Source organism: Mus caroli, chromosome 8 (genome assembly GCF_900094665.2).
Source record: "Mus caroli chromosome 8, CAROLI_EIJ_v1.1, whole genome shotgun sequence".
Classification (NCBI taxonomy): Eukaryota; Metazoa; Chordata; class Mammalia; order Rodentia; family Muridae; genus Mus; species Mus caroli.
This window is the reverse complement of record NC_034577.1, coordinates 50,735,152-50,754,302: the sequence shown is the minus strand read 5'-3', so window position 1 is coordinate 50,754,302 and position 19,151 is coordinate 50,735,152. Positions and strand designations below refer to the sequence as shown.

Genomic DNA, 19,151 nt, shown 5'->3' with positions numbered 1-19,151 from the left:
CCTTTGCTCTGAAATACACAGGTCTATATGACCTTTCTGTTGTCACCGTCATTGTCGTCATCATCATCATCATATCTATAAAAATGAGACATAACCCCACACTACACACCTCAATCACAAGTAAATTAAGGATCATAAAAATTATAGCAATACAAAATTTTCAGCAATAAAAATAACCCCTTATTATTTCAATCAATTGTGCATATTTTTGTTACAGGTAAATTTGAAACTTAATAGTACTGGTTTTTATATCTGTCCTTCCCCCTATAAGAGCTATTTCTCTTGTATTTTATAGCACTAGATTCTGTCAGGCAATATACTTTTACTCAGACCTGGAGCCTGAGTGCATTTCACTCTCTGGTCCCTTTATGGGGAACAGTTTTATAGGTTTGATACAGAATGAAAAGTTTGTTTCTCAAAAATGGTAGTTGTAACAGGATACCTCACTGGTTTTGACAACTATGCAACAAAGTAAATCTTTCCTGGTTTGAAAGGTGATCAGACAGCCCAGGCAAGACAGTGATAAATATATCTGGTTTACTGATGATAGATCTTGAACCTGGTTTGAGATACAGAACAGACTCATGTATGGCTTACTAGAAAAAAGTAATTAAAACAAGAAAACACTCGGAATATATGGAATAATACATCCCACCAGAGCATTGTGGACTTCTCTATGTCCATCAATACGTTTCATGTTGGCATTGAATTTAGATATCCTTACCAGTGGTTCCCAAGCATGACTTGAAGGGGGAACAAATCCTTACCTGTGTTTTATTCACTTTTCAGCAGTTCTGTGAACAAAATGTCTGACAGAAACAACCTACAGGGTGAAGGGTTTATTTGTGTCTCATGCTTTCAAAAGTATCGTCCATCATGTTGGGAAACAGAAAGAGCAGAGCAACTCATGCCAGCATAGCCAGCAAACGGAGAGAAGGAAATAGCACTCGGTGGGCTTTTTATTTCTGAAATGATGCCCCACACACATTCGGTTTGCTCTTCTCTCCCCAGGAAGTTGTCCCTAACCATGGCCTTACAGACTCTCCTAAAGGATGTGTAACTATCCCCTATGTGATTCTGAGTTGAGCAAGCAATGAACAGTACAGATCACAGTCTTTCTGCATGGAGTTTCTGCCAGGGTTCCTCTCTTCTTCTACCAGACCAGGAGCCAACGCATGACCCAGACTCAAAAATCTGTCCATCACTGTCCAGTTTCTGTTCTTTGGTCTGGAGGACTTTCCCCAGCCTTCTGGCATTCAGCTGCCTCTTGTAGGTTAAACCCATGCTCACATTTTGAGTGACAAGAAGAGGGTGGCCAACTCTCCTATTCCCGACCCAGTATAGAGGCTCAGTGATGAGGGCTCAGTCTTTCCTCCTTCATTCTTGCTCTGAATATTATCAGGGAAGGAAATGCCAAAGGCTTCTGATGCTTACAGTCCAGCCATCACAATCATACTTTCTAACCCAGAGCAAACAGGAGGATCTTAGTATCTCTCGAGGTGTGTGTGGGGTATTGCTTACATAAAATTTATTTGAGTCACACTCATAATTACCCACCAAGGCCAAGGAAACAATTGTTTTCCTGGTTTCCTAGGAAAAACTACTGAAGTTCAGAGCCTTTATGTTTCCACCTTCTCTCTTTCTGCTGAGCCTACATTTTCTTTTATTGCTTAGCATAACTCCTCACAGGCCCATTCCACCTCTGCTGTGGTATTGGAAACTGAGCCCAGGGCTTTCTGCCATGCTTGGTGTGTGCAGTGCTAGTGGGTAGGATACATCCTCCGCCCCAGTCATCATTTCCTAAGCAAGAGAAAGAGAAATGGAAAAAAAAAATTAAGACTCAATTTTGCCATTGCAGCTTCAGCTTTTGAAAATAGTGGCCATAGTTGGTTTGATTACTTGTATCCCTCATGCCAATCTGCAGAGCCGGAAAAAAAAGAAAGAAACAACAGGAAAAACAAAACAAAAAAAAAAAAAACCATAGTACTTCCTTAAATTATTTTTAAGGTAGAACTATGAATGTATGCAACTGAATTTGATGAGTCATAATAGACTTTCTGCTCACCTCAATTAATATTAGTGACTGTTTATTCCTGTAACTTTCCGTTCATCTCCCTTTATTTTCAGCATTATTCATTTTAAGTGATTTCTAAGTTCGTATGACTTCACATAAATAGCATCTCCTGAAGATTCTAGGTTGCCTACACTATAAGGAAACCTTAAATATAGAAAAATATTCAAATATCCAGCCAAGTAAATTAGGTTTCAAACGAGAACAGTATGTTGAATAGCCCAGGTGATTTCTCCAGAAAATGACAAGAATTGAATTCTTTTCAGAACTCTTGGCTTTCAGGAACTGTTGAGTCAGACCAGAAGCCTCACAACTTTACTGTGTCTCCCACACAGAGCTGGGATACCAGCTTGACCTTGTCTGTTTCTGCTGAGCCCACATTTTTTTCTCTTTTATTGGATTACACAGCTACTCACCAGCCCATTCCACCTTTTCGCCCCACATCAGTTGCTAAGTCTGCCTATTTTACCTCATAGGGATTTTCCCATTCATCTCCATTCCAACAGCACTAGCCTAAGGCTCCCAGGTCTCTCACCCAGACTGCCAGTGTCTCCGAACTGACACTGCTCAGTTGTTTCCTTCAAATCTCCCCTCTAAATGGCCACCAAAGTGTCCTACATCTAGTTATAGATGATATAATACAGATGTAGCCTAAATTAGTTTTAGGGCCCATTACTCCAACTAAATACCTGACAAGAAGTAGCTTGGGAATGCAAGGATTAATTTTAGGTAATAGTTTGAGAATGCTCCATCATGGCTGGAAAGATGCAATGGGAAGAACAGCTGTGGCTATGGGAGGGAGGCGCAGGAGGCAGCTGATAACAGCATTGTGGTCTGAGTCAGAAGCAAAGATGAAAGCCATCACTTGCTATCTCCTGTTTACCTGTCTATTTGATCCAGGACCTCCTCCGGTAGGATGTTCCCCACATTCAGGGTGAGTCTTCCTTCTTCCATTAAATCTCCCTGGAAACATCCTCACAGACTCACTGAGAGGTCTATTCTGGGGTGAACCTAAACCAGTCAAGTTTACAATGAGCTTTAATCATTACATCATCAAAAACAGAAGTTGAATGTGCTGCTTCCCCAAATAATGTTCACCTAGGCTACATAGCACAACCTTGTCTGAAAAAAATGTACATAAATAAGTAAACAACAGCAAAAAGGTTTGTCGGTGGCACCTGTCCACGTGTTTTCTGGGATTCATAGACTTTCTTGGCTTGACCTACGTCTTAGGTCTCAAATCCAGGACAAATAGGGAACAAAGGTGCCTATTAACATGCTCAAGCTAGCTGGGCAGTGATAGTGCACACCTTGCACTTGGAGGCAGAGGCAGGAGAATTTCTGAGTTTGAGGCCAGCCTGGTCTACATAGTGAGTTTCAGGATAGCCGGGGCTATACAGAGAAACCCTGTCTCGAAAAAAACAAAAAACAAAAAACAAAAAAAAAAAAAAAAAGAAGAGAGAGAGAGAGGATCCATGCTCAATCAAATGCTAGCCAGTTCTTCTAATATCTCTCAGTCCCTACCTTACCTGGCTCCCTACCCTAAACTTCTGTAGCCCAGGGACTGGGTTAAGCTGTAGGCCTTCCCCTACAAAATCCAGCCATTTGAGTTTTGCAACCCTTTGGCTCTTTGGACCTTATGGTTTCTTTGCCCCATGGCCTCTTGTCTCTCTTCCCTCTCCCTTTCCACCTCTCCTCACATGGCCGAGTCCAGTGGGCTGGTCATGTCCACCATGGACTCTTCCAGGTGTCTCTGTGCTCCTTCTTATATCTATAATAAAAACCTCAACCCCTTAAGAGTAGCCATAGCCTCCTTTTCATTTCTTCTTTGCATTCACTACCTAAATATCTACAACTCCCTTACATCTTACAAATTGCAACTACCTTGCAGTTTTGTGCAGCTATGCTTTTATACATGGAAGGATTCTCCAGAAGAAGAATCAAAACTTTAAGTCTGGAGTAAACAGAAGCAATCCCCTAACATGTGACAAAGACCCTGGGCATCCTCTCTACTTCCACATAGCCTGTGGCCTCCACTGTAGGCTGAGGTTCACATGATAACTCAGAGCACCAACATCAAATGGCCCAACAAGCAAGGCAGAAGCCCCATGGTCATTCCAAAGCCATAAGCATCCTATTTCTTCTGAGTCGTACTTGACGGTCCTAGCAATAGTAATTCCACAGAGTCAAAGGTGGAGTCATGGACACCACCTTCGAATGGGGAGCGAGTGGAAGCATCTGTGAATGTATTTCACAGCTGCTATAGAATTGGGTAAGAGCCAGAGGTAGAAACAGATAGAGCAGAACAGCCGTGCTTGCTTTCTTTTCTGCCCTGATTAGTTAAATGAAACCCATTTAAATAGACTTGATGGTACAAAATGATTCTCTAGCTAACTGCCTTAAAAATTGTAAGCTTGGTGCTTAACATTTTTCCATATTTCATTTTATGTGTGCTTTGTTTTTTTTTATGTTATATGATTGTTGTTGAGACAGAGACCCCATATGTAGTCTAACCTGTCCTCAAAACCTCTATCCTCCTGATTCAACTTCATGAGTGCTGGAATCAAGAAGCACGCCTCACAACACCTAGCTTTCTGGTTTGTTCTTAAGGGATGAAGGCCATCAAGCAGATATATCATGAGAATTTAGTGAAAACTAAATAGTTAGCAAGAGGTATTGAAGACGTAGGCCACATTTAGTCAATTCCAGCTTGATGTAGAAATGCCATCAAATGAAGCAAAAAACGTCCTTCGAGTCACAGTCAGCACCAGAGAGAAAAAGCATATTTTTCATTGCTCGCTAAGATAAAGGGGTAGCATTTTCATAAAAAGAAACTGTCAGATGTTTATTAAATAAATGAAGCATAAAACAAGCTTTCCTGTCGTTCACCCATGCTTGGATTTTAATAACTAGCATTTATCCTGTGAATGGAGAGTTATATTTTTATCCAAGAAGAAAGGCTCCCCATTCCACACTGGAGACTTCTAGCTTCTGAAAAGTCTCCAATTACTGAGGAAATGAGTAATTTGCTCTGCCATTTCACAGCATTACTGTGCTCCTTTTGATGTCGGTATTGATGGGGGTACGAAGAGTCTGGACCGGACAAAGGGAACACAACAGAGAAAGGGTCTCTTGCAGCTGGCAGGGGAGTGGGAGGGAGTTCCCGATCCTGGCAGGTTAGAAGGAGACACAAACTACAAGGTGCTTCGCATTCACCAGCATGCTGTAATGACCCAAGTGATCCCTCTGCATCAGGATGGGTTAAACATCCTGATAAAGACAAATGATGTAGGAGATAGAACAGCGTTGGGGAAGTCCTCCCCTGTCTTGATAACAATGCAATCCAATCCACCAGTCATGCAGGGGAGCAGAAGATCTTTGCTAACTGAACACTGGCATTCAGAAAGTGAACTGTAAGTCTGCTGACAACATCCAGGCCTCTATATAGGTCAGGAAGTACAGTGTTAGCAAAACTTTTTTCCAATTTAAAAAGTAGGGGGAAACTGGGAACTGGGAGATGAGCAAGAAGACAACAGATGCTCAAGATGATGAATTGGCATCTGCCTGTGTCCAGACTTCCCCTCTGGGGAATAAAATTTTCAGAAACCAAAGCTTTGTATTGACAGCAGCCTTTGTGAAACTAGGAGCCTGACAGAATACTGTAGCTTTGGACCTCAAGCACACAATGGTTTTCAAGTTAGTTCCTGTGTGCCTACACCCAGGGTAACCGTTCTCAGGAAGGAAGCCTCAGGGGCTGGCTCCACAGAATGTCCACAGCTCACAGAGCAGTCTAGGGGAAGTGTGAGGAGGAAACAGACCCAACAGTGAAGTGACTTACTGATCTAGAAATGAAGCCATATACAGGCTCACTCCTGCTCATCCAGGAAACATCCCAGGCACTCTGAGAAAGCCAAGTGGGCAGAAGAACAATGCTCAGGGTTCAGGCCTATAAACCCAAGGATTGCTGTGTTCTCATTATTATTGCTACATGACTTTCAGGGTTTGTACCATTTAAACCACACGAAGTATTCGTAAACCAATTACTCTGGACTCATTGTAATGGTATCTAATATGAGACATGAGCAAAATCTGTGGCCACTTAAAAATTAAAAATCAAAAAAGCCCCAAAGAAAGTTTGGGATGATTAAACATGTTCTATAATTTTATGTATTTTTTTTAATCCAAGGCTGGGGTATAGCTTCCATGGTAAAGTACTTGCATAGCATGGGAAAAGGCCTGGATTGACACCCCAACATCAAAATTTATTTATTTTTTATTTTAAAATATAAAACTAAACTTTGAGCCAAGTGTTCAGTCCCTGACATTGCTTCAGAAAAAAAAAATGAATAAAATAGAAACTTGAAAAATAAGACCCGGTGTTTCCATTTTGAAATGGGCAGAAAGTAATTTAAGAAAACAAGCCATTTGAATTTTGTATGTCTCCATCTACCTTTGAAGGTATTTCATCAGGGGAAACCAAGATAATTGTGCCATTATTTGGTGGCCCCAATGTATCACTTGTCACACACCAATTGAAAGTGATAATAGCAGGAAGTTCCAGTTGTATCCACCCAGGTCAGTCCATCTTTCTATTCACTGCAGAAATGGGAAAGGTTCTATATTAGCAGTGTCTCTAGCTCCTTTCTGGGTCAGGCTTTGGCTTTCACTTACACACACACACACACACACACACACACACACACACACACACACACACACNCTTACACACACACACACACACACACACACACACACACACACACACACACACACACCAGTCTAAGCTGTAAAAGGATACCTGAAGGCCACAGCCTCCTGTCTACCTAGAAGACTGAGACTGATAAAGTATTTAGTCCATGTAAGATGCTATGGGTCCATGGACCTATGGAGTTTTCCATTTTATCACATGTTAAAGCTTGGGCCTAACTACCAAAGACGGATCCAGGAGCTTCTAAGCAGTTTGGAAACATCAGGCCAGGCCCATCAGACTGTGTTAGTTGGTTTAAACACTATTTAAAGTGTACATGATTTCTTCTAGAAACACTTGGTACCCACTCACAGGAGTTTCTACTGTTATAAATATGAGGTAAATCTCAAAAAGCATATGAAATCTTACAAAGCTTTTGAAATTATAACATAATATGTCTCTGTGTGTGTAATAGGAGCAAACTGATAAATCATGATACATCATTGTAAAGATAGATACCATGAGTTTCTGCTTCTGTCTTCCTCCTCATCTTATCCAAAAGCTAAATGGTTTTAACTCTGCCACCTGTTTCAGATGACCAGTTGGCCATATTCCTTTCCTACTAACGCTTCTAGCCCTAATGTTTACATTTGTAAATTTAGAAAGAAAGAAAGGAAAAAACCTCTCCCATAAAAAGAAAGCCTTTCATTTTGATCTTGAGTAGCTCTGCAATTCAGCTCTACATGGCACTACACCCCCAGATATGTGGACACAACTTTGAAAATAATCCTGGGCCAGTGAGATGGCTCAATGTGCAAAGATGCTTGCTACAAAGCTTGAAAATTGATGTCAGCTCTTCAGAATCAACATGGTGGAAAGAGAAAACCAGTTTTTTCAAATTATCCAATTACCTCCACACAAGCACTCTCTCTCTCTCCCTCCCTCTCTCTCTCTCTCTCTCTCTCTCTCTCTCTCTCTCTCTCTCTCTCACACACACACACACACACACACACACACACACACAAAGAGAATACATAAAGAAAATAAAAATAAGAAGATTGTGTCACAGAAATGAAGCAGCAAATGAAAGTACTGCCTTTTGTAGCCTCACTCACTGGTTACATAATACAACCCCTAATACATTCCTTAAAAGCTTGAATCTCAAAGTAAGTGCCAAGTGCTCTCTATGCTGGCATGACCACATACCCCTGTAACCAGTGGCTGAGAGTCACTGTTGTGTTGGTTCACACGTCCGTAGGTCATAAGTTAGACACAACTCAACTTGTTCTGTTGGCTTCTCCTAAGTAGCACGACTGACTCCTACTTAGTTAGCAATTCATGTGTCAGTTCAACCACAGAAAGTTCAACCACAGAAAGCAGCCAGTATGAATCAAAGAAGCAGAATTGGTTGGTTCGTGCCTGTGGTCATTCATGTAGCCCAAAGTAGAGCTGGATAAACTGAGGTAATCTCAACAGTCTTCTACTCATGGCCATTGGTACTGATTGTCCAGTGGGGCCATTGGTCTCTGACAGTGCAGCACAAGTTTCTTCACAGGGTCCCAGGCTTCCACAACAGGAGGAGCAAACAATCCACGGTGCCTATGCTTCCTCTTGTCAATATTGGAAAACCAAGATACCTGGTCAAGCAGGTCAGGATGAGGATGTACCATACGTGGACTGAATAAAGGAAGCCATGATTCAGTGAGGCATTACTGTTACCACCTCCCATCAGGGTCCATCAAATACAAACTTTGAGAAACCTGAGATGTTCATCTTGTCAATCGGATCACTTCTGAAGTCCACCCTTCTACTTGATAAATCACAGAACCCCTCATTCCTAAGATCCAATCCAAGTTACTGGAACCTCTCAGAAGGAAAGCAGAATACATGTCTGATGCATATTTTAATGTCTCCCTCTCTCTCTGTCTCTGTCTCTGTTTGTCTCTCTCTGTCTCTCTCTGTCTCTCTCTGTCTCTCTCTTTCTCTGTCTCTCTGTCTCTCTCTTTCTGTCTCACTGTCTGTCTGTCTCTCTTTCACTCTCTCTCTCTCTCTCTCTCTCTCTCTCTCTCTCTCTCTCTCTCTCTCTCTCTCTCTCTCTCTCTCTCTCTCTCTCTCTCTCTCTCTCTCTCTCTCTCTCTGTGTGTGTGTGTGTGTGTGTGTGTGTGTGTGTGTGTGTGTGTGTTGTAAATGGCTATTTGGTGCCTCCTAGTGGTAGAAACAAGAAGTACTGTAATGCTAAGATAATATTTCTTGGTGTCTGGATTTGCTCAGAGAGTTGAGCCCAGAACAATATAAGCATGAGCTTCCATTGCTAAACTTCCTCCCTTACTACCCTTTCAGTTACCGTGATATCCAGGCCACTTCCCTTAATGCTGCCATTGAAACTGTCCTATGGAAGCACAAATGTATGGGATCATCACTGTCATGCGTGTTCCCGGCATACACCTTGACCCTTCTAAAAGGCCTCTCTCTCTCTAAGCCCCAGCTTGTTGTGCTCTTTGCCCCTGGAGTGGCTGCCTCCTCGCATAACTGGAGGGTGATAACATTCTTCTGCCCTCCTTTTGCTATCTCCTTTCACTGTACAGAGTTAAGTTACACAAAATAGACTGTGTCCCACACACCCAGAAATTTCTCAAAATCTGAATTTAAAAGGTGATCTATCTTAAAGGCCCTTTAGCATTTTAAATAGTTTGTTCCACATCTGAACTCTTGTTGAGATAATAACTATTGCTGCTGCTGCTTCTTCTTCTTCTTCTTCTTCTTCTTCTTCTTCTTCTTCTTCTTCTTCTTCTTCTTCTTCTTCTTCTTCTTCTTCTTCTCCTTCTTCTCCTCCTCCTCCTCCTCCTCCTCCTCCTCCTTCTTCTTATTCTTCTCCTTCCTTCTCCTTCTCCTTCTCCTTCTCCTTCTCCTTCTCCTTCTCCTTCTCCTTCTCCTTCTCCTTCTCCTTCCCCTTCTCCTTCTCCTTTCTCCTCCCCCTTCCCCTTTCCCTCCTCCTCCTCCTCCTCCTCCTCCTCCTTCTTCTTCTTCTTAGAGTTCTGCATCGCAGATCAACTAAAAGTTGCTGGCTGTGTGATTGAAAATCGTATGGGCTGCCTTTCTTTGGATGGACTCAGCCTGGTGGAGTCCTGAGGGAAACTGTCATTTCATTTCTGATAAAATTCACAGTTCAGCCCACATGTCCAGATGTTTCACTGGATCCACTGAATGAAGAGAGGGCTGAAAGCCTGTTTATTTCCTAAGAGGCCAAAGTGACTTTCCCTTCACATCACTGGACCTAAATTTTAATTGTTCATGTATTTTAAAACATTTTTCTCGCAGATTTATTTTACAGTATTTTGTGTGCTTTCATTTCTCTAATCCAAAAAGCTATTTGACACGTGTTAATGAAACCATACTCTGTGTGCCTGAAAATTTGAAACAGGAGCTTTTAAAAATAAAAATACCCTAGAGAAAGCATGCTTCAATTAAACTTCCACCATTTTTTAAATATATGAATTAAAGACTCAATTCATTAAATATGGAAGACTAGGCAGGTTGGCAGCTCCTCAGAATGCTGTGAGGGTTACAGGATGGAGATAGAACTCAGACAATGTCCTAGTTTAGAAGGGAAAACTAACCACATGCTTTGAAATGTGCATTTGCAAATGAGAACACAGATTTTTGTCATTGCTACCAAATAAAGAATTGTGCCAGCAAACGTCTACATGATAGCCTCACTAATTTAAGAGTGAACCAAATTTGGAGCATAAAAAATTGCTGTGGAGAAGGGAAGCTATTTAACCATATGTAAAAAGCAAAGCATATTTATTACATGGCTCAATCACGTTGTTATGAAATAGAAAATTCACTTCCATTAAGTATGCAGAAAAGTCACATATTTCTACAGCCTGAAAACTAAGGAATCCTCATGGCCCCGTTAGTTTTAGCAGTCACCCCGGGGATGACAAATGTTTTTAATTGCAAAGCTGGAGGACTGACTGGTGATGTTGCGAATGGTTCTTGTAAGCAGCATCCATGTGTCACAGGGACAGAGCCACCAGCCGTACCTTCACATTCCCAGGGAAAAAAAACATAAAGAAGGTTTGGGAGAAATGAACAGAAAGAAAGCCGGATGCAAACCTGGAGAATGGGACCATCAGGGAGTTCTGGGAGACCAGTTCTTACATAAGATGGAATTAAAAGGGCAGAAGAAAATGTTGACTACTCTTGGCCGCTTTTCCTGGAAAGAAGACAGAATGACACACTCCATGCTTTACTGTTTAATAAAGCAGGATGTACCTAGCTCACTTCTTTTGGCTCCAGTGTAACATTGCCCAGAACTGAGTCCTTTGGGTCTGAAGTTCAATCCAGACTCCGGTCTAGAGACAAATCACAATGCTAGATTTTCTCTGGAACTATTTAAGCCCAACAGAATACAGAAATACTACTCCTAATATTATTTCATGTGTATTCATTTATGTGTACATTTTCTCTATGTTATTTATGTATGTGTGCCTTGTTTATGATGAAATGGTATTATTTAAGTGCTCTCAAGGCATAATTACTCTAAAATACGAGCATTACAATGTACAATGCATGGCAGGTAGTGAAATGTAACTAATTCCAAAAGCTAGAGAAAGGAAAATGGAAAGCTGCTATCCAAAACTTTAATTAATCATCAAGGACCCTTTGCCCACTACCTTGTACAGCCTTGGTGTGACAGTATGTGTCCGTTGGTATTCTAGATTGTTAAGCCACATTCAGTTGATGTCCCAGGGAGGGCTGCTCTTTTCTGAGGGGAGGCAGAAGGTGGGGTGGGGAGGTTGGGTGGGCAGATAGTGGTGATGGATTTGGGGAAGAGAGGAGGAAGGGGATGCAGTGAGTGGGTGGGGAGAGGCTGGGAGGAGGGAAGGCAGGGGAAACTGTACTCAGGACTTAATGTATGAAAGAATAAAAAAAATTTTTAAAGATGAATGAAGGGAAGAGAAACATACTTGACACAAATAGAAAACACGGGAGATGATAAGTTTAAATGTAACATCAATCTTTTTAAATAAAAGAATCTAAATGACCCAATTATAAAGCAGGATATATATATATATATATATATATATATATATATATATATATATATATATATATATTGTTTGTGTGTGTATAGCTATGTATGTGTATGTATATATATCTTATAAGAAACCCACTTTTGCAGGAGACAGAGAGGAAAGGGTCTTGTGTAGGCCAAGCTGGCCTACATTCATTAGACAGATAAACATGACCAGGAACTGACCCTTCTGTCTCTACCTCCCAATCCCTGATTAAAGATGGCACCTGGAATCTACCCCCCAGACTTCATGCGTGTTGTACCCATCACTGTACCTACTGAGCTACATCAACAACCAGGAAACCCGTGTTCAGTATGAATATACAAATGGTTATAAATTCTAGAGCTGGAGAACACAAGGAAACAAGAGTTGTTATTATAATGACACAGAATAGATGACAGAGCAAAGAATATCACGAGAAATAATAAAACCCATTTCCTAGTTATAATGAGGCAATTCATCAAAAGCCCCAAAATTCCAAATATTTCTGCTCTATTAACAGGGCTACAAAACATGATGCAAAAAAACTGATAGAACAGCAAGAACAAATAAATATAGAATTATTCTCATAAATTTAATACTCTTAATAATTGGTGTATTCATTTGGATTTAATTTATAGACAGGTTAACCTAAAATATACTATTCAAACTTTTCACAACATCATTTGTATACAAGTTTTTGTGCCTATTTTATTGCCTGCAATAAACCTATTTACAATTAAATAATTAATTGAGGGATTTCTTTTCCCCAATAGCTCTAAAACTGAAAACTGCTAGTGACCTTTAGCCCAGCCCTGCAGAAGTAAAAGTTACAACTATGGTGATGTGCCCACTGGGCATCTGCACCCAGCTATAGTCTTACTTTGCCCCAGCTACAACAATAATTCCACTTTGAAATGCTGTGTGCAGAAAATGGGGGTGGGAACAGGCTGCCAGAAAGAGAAATAAAGTAAGGGACATCTGACTCTAAAATCTGTATTCTTAACAAAATGTAAAAGTTACACGAGACTCTGTATATACCCTGTTCACTTTCCTAGGACCAAGAGATAAATCTTTCTTTTAGATCTTTGATCTTGCCAATTACACAAAATCTACACCCTCAAAACTATTTATCTTAGGGCTAGAGAACGGGGTGAGCAGTTCAGAGCCCATATACTCTTCCAGAGGACCAGAGTTCAATTCTCAGAATCCTGTTGGGAGACTCACAACCATCTGTAATTCCAGCACCATGACAACTGACTCCCTCTTCTGGACTCTACCCGCACCTGCACTCATGTGTATACCCATACATAGCTACACCCACACAGAAACAAAAATTTGTTTTAAAAGTCTTACTTTATTCTATCCTATTTCTTACTCTCTAAATTAGTCATGAACTGTACATAGTAGGTAGATGTCCAATGAATACATGTAAGAGATTAAATCAGACATTAGTAATATATTCCAATAGATTTGTCGCTAATATTAACGCATTTCTCTCCGGTGATAGCCAGGTGGTCAAGTGTGATTCTAAAGGACCTTTGCTGTGTCAGAACCTGAATTGCAATTTTAATATTCGCATAGCTTCTTTTCCCACATTCACTTCAATAGGAACTGCAATAAGAATTCTACATTTCCTTATAGATAGCCATGCTGGAAAATGTCATTATTTGACCACTAAACGAGATTGTGAGTTTCAAAGCAAACTACTACTGCGTTTAGTGTTCATAGCCCTCTAAATGTTGTTTGTCTTGTGTCTTCCAGGTCTCCGGTTATGGCTGGAGGTCTCTTTGCAGTGGATCGAAAGTGGTTTTGGGAACTGGGTGGCTATGACCCAGGCTTGGAAATCTGGGGAGGAGAGCAGTATGAAATCTCTTTTAAGGTAAGACAGCCAGCTCATCCTTACAGGCCATTCTGATAGAACTTGTCACCTCGCTTTGTGATCTGTGTTGGAGCTATGACTCCCAGGGGATCTTTTACAAGAGAAGCTAATTCCTTCCAATGTTATAGTGAGACACAGCTGTGATAAGTGCAAAAGGAAGCCATTCACACTCCTATTTATAAGTGAGCAATTGTACATACCTACACCTACTCCTCCCCCAGCAGAGGCATTCGTCCTGGAGTGCTTATAGCATAAAGGCCAGGAGAGTAAAGACGAAGGCAGGAGACAGAGGTCAGTTCAGTAGAAGTCTGCCCTTCATGGTCAGACAAGAGTCAGCAACTGAGATTTTAGTCTTACCCCAGTTATTGCAAAACTCCTTGAACTGATAAGAAATTTAATTTTAAAGTATCAATGCTATGTTCAAGAAAAGGTTTTTGTGTTTTGTTTAATTTAATTTTATTTTTGAGACAGGTTCTTAACTGTAGTCAAGGTGGCTTGAAACTATAGAAACCAGTCTGGCCTCAAAACCTAGAGTAGCGTGCCTGACTCACGCTATGATGTGTTTAGGATTTCTGGTGTGAACAGGTTAGGATTTCAGGTGTGAACAGGTTAGAATTTCAGATGTGAGCAGGGTAGGATTTCAGGTGTGAGCAAGTCACAGCAGGTTAGCTACAAGCAATTCTTGTACTTATTTTGAATTTGCATTGCTTATATCTCTTCTGGCCTTAGTGATCAATTAAAGGGCTATGCTTTGTTAAATACATATGAGAGATAGATAGATAGATAGATAGATAGATAGATAGATAGATAGATAGATAGATAGATGGATGGATGGATGGATGGATGGATGGATGGATGGATGGATAGATAGATAGATAGATAGATAGATAGATAGATAGATAGATAGATAGATAGATAGATAGATGATTTAGTTTCAGATTCATGACTTTGAAATAAATGACAACTTACAACATATGAAAAAAAGAGTTAAAGTAAAATAAACTGTGTGAGAACTCACACTCCAAACTGTCAATATGATTTTCTAATTCAGTCTTATAAAGAAAAGAAACATTCTTTTCTCTCATCCTAAGCACTGTTTGTAGAGAAGCAAATGCTGAGTCTTGTGACGTTGTCGTATGTAAGCCTCCTACGTAAGTCAGCCTTTGGTGACTGCTTCCGTTGCAAAGTCCAACAGTGCCTGTTGCAAAAACTACACCCTGAACATCAAGTCCAACCTAAGGATCCAGCTACCTTTTTTATAATCGATGAAGAGTAAGAACAGGCTGGTTTTGAAGAGACTGTAACACTACATACTAATTAATAGAACATTCTCCTTTCTTCCAGGAGTCACACAGTAAATATCTTCAAAAACACAGGGGTGTCATGGCAGGCTATGGGACACCTAAACTTTGCCCTCTCAGTGCATTTTTGACCCATTCAAACACATAATTTTGCAGCTAAGATATTTTTCTTACCTTTTCAGATGCTTTATTTTATGCCTTTGGATCTGCCAGTGTCTCTGGGTCCTTCTCTTAGGGCAGTTGCTATGTGTCTTGTTGGGGTAGGTAGGTACGCAGAAGCTAATGCAGCAGCAATCATTACACAACAGCATAACTGCATTCTCAGTGCTTTATGCCAAATGCTGGACTGAATACTTCTGGGTTAGCTGATTGGAAAGAAAATAACCTTAAAACATTATGTTATTTCTCCATTGAATAGATGGGAAAAACTCACAATATTTTTAGACTGGTTTTCTTTAGGTTTTAAAGATTAAGTGTAGACTATACTTTCAGAGATTGTATTTACGGTTTGTTAAAAATGAAGTAATTATCCATTGCCACTTAGAGATTAAGATGCTCCACTTCAGCCTCATTGCTGGGAATATAATAAACAGGAAATGGATTACCACTTGTGATAGTTTAAATGAGAATCGTCCCAGTTTGAATACTTGGTCCCCAGTTGGTGGAACCATTTGGAAAGGATTAGACTGTGCAGTCTTGTTGGAAGAGGTGTGTCAGCTTTGTAGGCTCAAAAAATCCACACAGTTTCTCCCCTGTGCTTGTGGGTTAAATGGAAACTGTCTGTTCCAGAGCCTGCCTGCCTGCCTGCCTGTCCCATGCCATGATCCCCACTATGAGGGCCATGACTGTAACCCTCTGGAACTGTGAGCCTCAAATTAAATGTTTTCCTGAATAAATAGCCTTGGCCATGGTATTTTGTCACAGTTATTGAAAATTAGCTCTCACCACCCCCATTCTCAAGTTAACTGTCAATCTGTTGGCCCCTGCCTAAGGAGTTCCCCCACAGATGCAGCTAATGACCTGGAATCAGTCCCTGGAACATATTTAATAAATAAATAAATAAATAAATAAATAAATAAATAAATATTAAAAAAAAAAGCAGGATGCAGTGGTGTCTATCTGTAATCCCAGAGCTCTTAGGTGGTGAAAAGAAGAGCGCTACCTAGAAGCTTGCGGTTCTTTTAACCTATACACAAAGCATAGATAAAACATTTTAAGATAGAACATTGTATTTAACCATGATATTTATAAAAACCCTGCATTGCTGTCTTTGTTATTTTAACCAGGCTTGAAAGAATACATTTACCTTTTGTAGTTCAAGACAATTCTGTGATGTTCTCTTAATTTGTGAATGCCTGAAGTTTAAAAGGTTGAGAGAATTTCTAATAATCGAGAGATACCCATCTTTGAGTAACAGGCTGTATGATAAAGCAAGATTGCCCTTGACAATCTGAAGACTCTGGATTGTACGCTTGCATTCTTAATCACAAAGGTACATTTTTAGGCAAACAGAACTTTCATCTCAATTCACTGTCACTTGTACCTATCATATCTCTTCTGGATGACCCAAGACTTCATTACCCCATTTCCAATGTTTCAGTTGTCTGTCATTGTATAGGATATAATTGGAATGCAGTCCTATCGTCTTTATCTAAAAACCATGGCAACCACAGTGTAAGTTCAGGACTGAATTGCCCTAGGTTGTTTGGTTGGAATGATAGATTCTTTGGTGACAGTTATGTCTTAGCAGGGTTCCATTTCCGACATGTCTCTTCATTCTTCTTGATCCTGTTTGCTGACCTTGGGGTTCCTGTCCCTCACTGTTAGTATTTATGAGGTAGATAAATTTGATCAGGTTCTTAGGACTATGCACTGAAGCAAGAGTTTGTGCAAAAGTAATCAATCAAAGACATTAGACACAAACAGCCCTGTGAATCACAATAAAAAAGAGAGAAGGAAATCAAACATCTGATTTTTTGGACATATTTTATAAGTCGTGATCAATTTTCAGTGCAAAGTATTATAAGGTTCAAACTGATCACCATTTAAAATCTGTGAAACAAGGGTGGTTGATTGGTGCCTGTTAGTGACATTTTACACCTTAATACAGAAACTGCTCTAAGTTGCAACTTAAATATTAGCGTTGAAAATACTTCTGTGAGTGGTCATTGTCAGATACCTATGAAAAGCACTTCACAAAAGTTTCTGAAAATTGACAAATGAAAATATTTCCAGAAAATTCTGTCGCACATGAAAGGCTGAGTTTTTGGTCAAACAGAACTCCCTAAGTACCTTTCCTAAAAACTGTGAGTCTGGCAGGTGAGTAGGTTTTACGTTAAAGTGTATAAGCCAGCCAGTATAATTTGGGGGAGTTTTCTAGGGACAAGAAATGATCTGCCCGCATTGAACTCAACAGTCACGTTTTTCCCCTCCTGGATCTGGACCCCTGTGAAGCTCAGAATCATCCAGCATGAGTCAGTTTCCAGGGAGAGAAGGCAGCATTTAGTCCGTTTTTCGAACAGCTTTTGTTGAGCATCTCATTTCCACTAGGCAATGTTCCAGGGATGCAATGTGTAGTTGCCACGGGAAATGAGGAGGAGGAGGCAAAGCCAGGATGAGTGTTATGGACCAGCAGATAGACCACATGATAAATATTGTCCTCCCATGCTGAGCCTGTGAGCGGGTCAGTCTCAGAGCCTTGCTGGTGCTGAGCCTCTGGGCGTGTCTCAGAACCTGTGGGCGTGTCCCAGAAACTGTGGGCGTGTCTCAGAACCTTACTGGAGCCTTCTGCCATTCCACCCTCCCAGGATCATTTCCCTCTCCTATACTGTGCTTCCCACTTCTCTCTCCCCAGGTCATTGTCCTGTAGCCCTTCTTAAAGAAACAATGAGAGAAGCAATCCTTAAGTAAGCCTGTGGGGTTTGTAAAATGGCGGTTTCTATGTTGGCATATTAAATAGAAAAAACATTGCTGGGATTTTATAAAAATAAGCAAATAGATGAAAAATATGTTAAATAGAAGCATACAAATGCTTCAGCCATATAGTGACTGACACATCTGAGGCTTTTAAGGACAATATTCATTTATTCTGTGCCCCTTCACAGACTTATGAAAGTCTGTATTCAACAACCTGTGCTCTAAAATTCTAACCATTCTTTTCTTCCTGTGGTGATAATAACTGCTATTTGGTGCCTTAACAAGAAAAAATAATGAGTTGCCACTTAAAGGTCATTGGATTTAATTTCTTATTCCATTCAGCACTAGTGAGAGATTTTAAAAGAAAGAAAAAGGAAAAAAATCCCTTTAGTTCATAATTGTTGAGACAAGTCGTTATCTAGTTAATATCAAACAAGGATTCAAAATTGGGTTTGTTCATAAAAATCATTAACCTATTTTCTCTTAGCTGAAATTTTTTTAAAAGGAAAAAAGGCTTGTGGCCAATTTTAGGAGACAATACAGGTTCTTCCCATGGGATGTTTGTTAAATGTGAGATTTGACATTCTTCTTATGATTTAGTGTAACACAGAAGTTTAACTATTATGAAATGTGAAGGCTACTCAAGAAATATTAAGTATAGTTAGTAGGACAAAACCCTGAGCCCAGAACAATCGGTTCTTTCCTGAAACAGGGGAGCAGCAATCACGTAGGGTGGCTCATCAACTCAGATGTGCCAGCCTTTGACCTTATATCAGAACTTCCCGAGAACAAACGCACAGTTCGCTTGTGTATATTTAATGTGAACTCCACTGCCAAAAGTGGTCATCAGAATTAACCACATATAAAGTTTTCTTACGTGTCACATACACGGCATGAACATATCCTGTTCAGTGTATTTCTAACTTAATAATTGAATGTTATACAATTGCAGTCGCTTTACAGTCTTAAGATGCAAAGCGATGGTCATTTTAAAGGTCACTTAAAATAACAAAATGAAGCCAACAATAAACAAAACCTCCTGACTCTCAGATATCCCACCGTCAACCACATGCTTAAGAAAGGAGCGCATGCTGAGCAGTCACGGGAATCCAGCAGTGCTCAGAGGTGGGCATGTGGTACATGCTGAGCAGTCACGGGAATCCAGCAGTGGTCAGAGGTGGGCATGTGGTACATGCTGAGCAGTCACGGGAATCCAGCAGTGGTCAGAGGTGGG

The 19,151-nt window shown here is 40.4% G+C and overlaps 1 protein-coding gene across 1 annotated transcript in view; it reads left to right on the top strand.

The window, feature by feature from the left end:
- Window positions 1-19,151, top strand: part of Galntl6 (polypeptide N-acetylgalactosaminyltransferase like 6) — a 1,053,895-nt gene that overhangs the window by 929,925 nt on the left and 104,819 nt on the right. Inside the window, exon 8 of the mRNA XM_021169756.2 lies at window positions 13,583-13,700. Coding sequence (XP_021025415.2) covers window positions 13,583-13,700 — 118 coding nt within the window. The remainder of the gene's footprint in view (window positions 1-13,582; window positions 13,701-19,151) is intronic.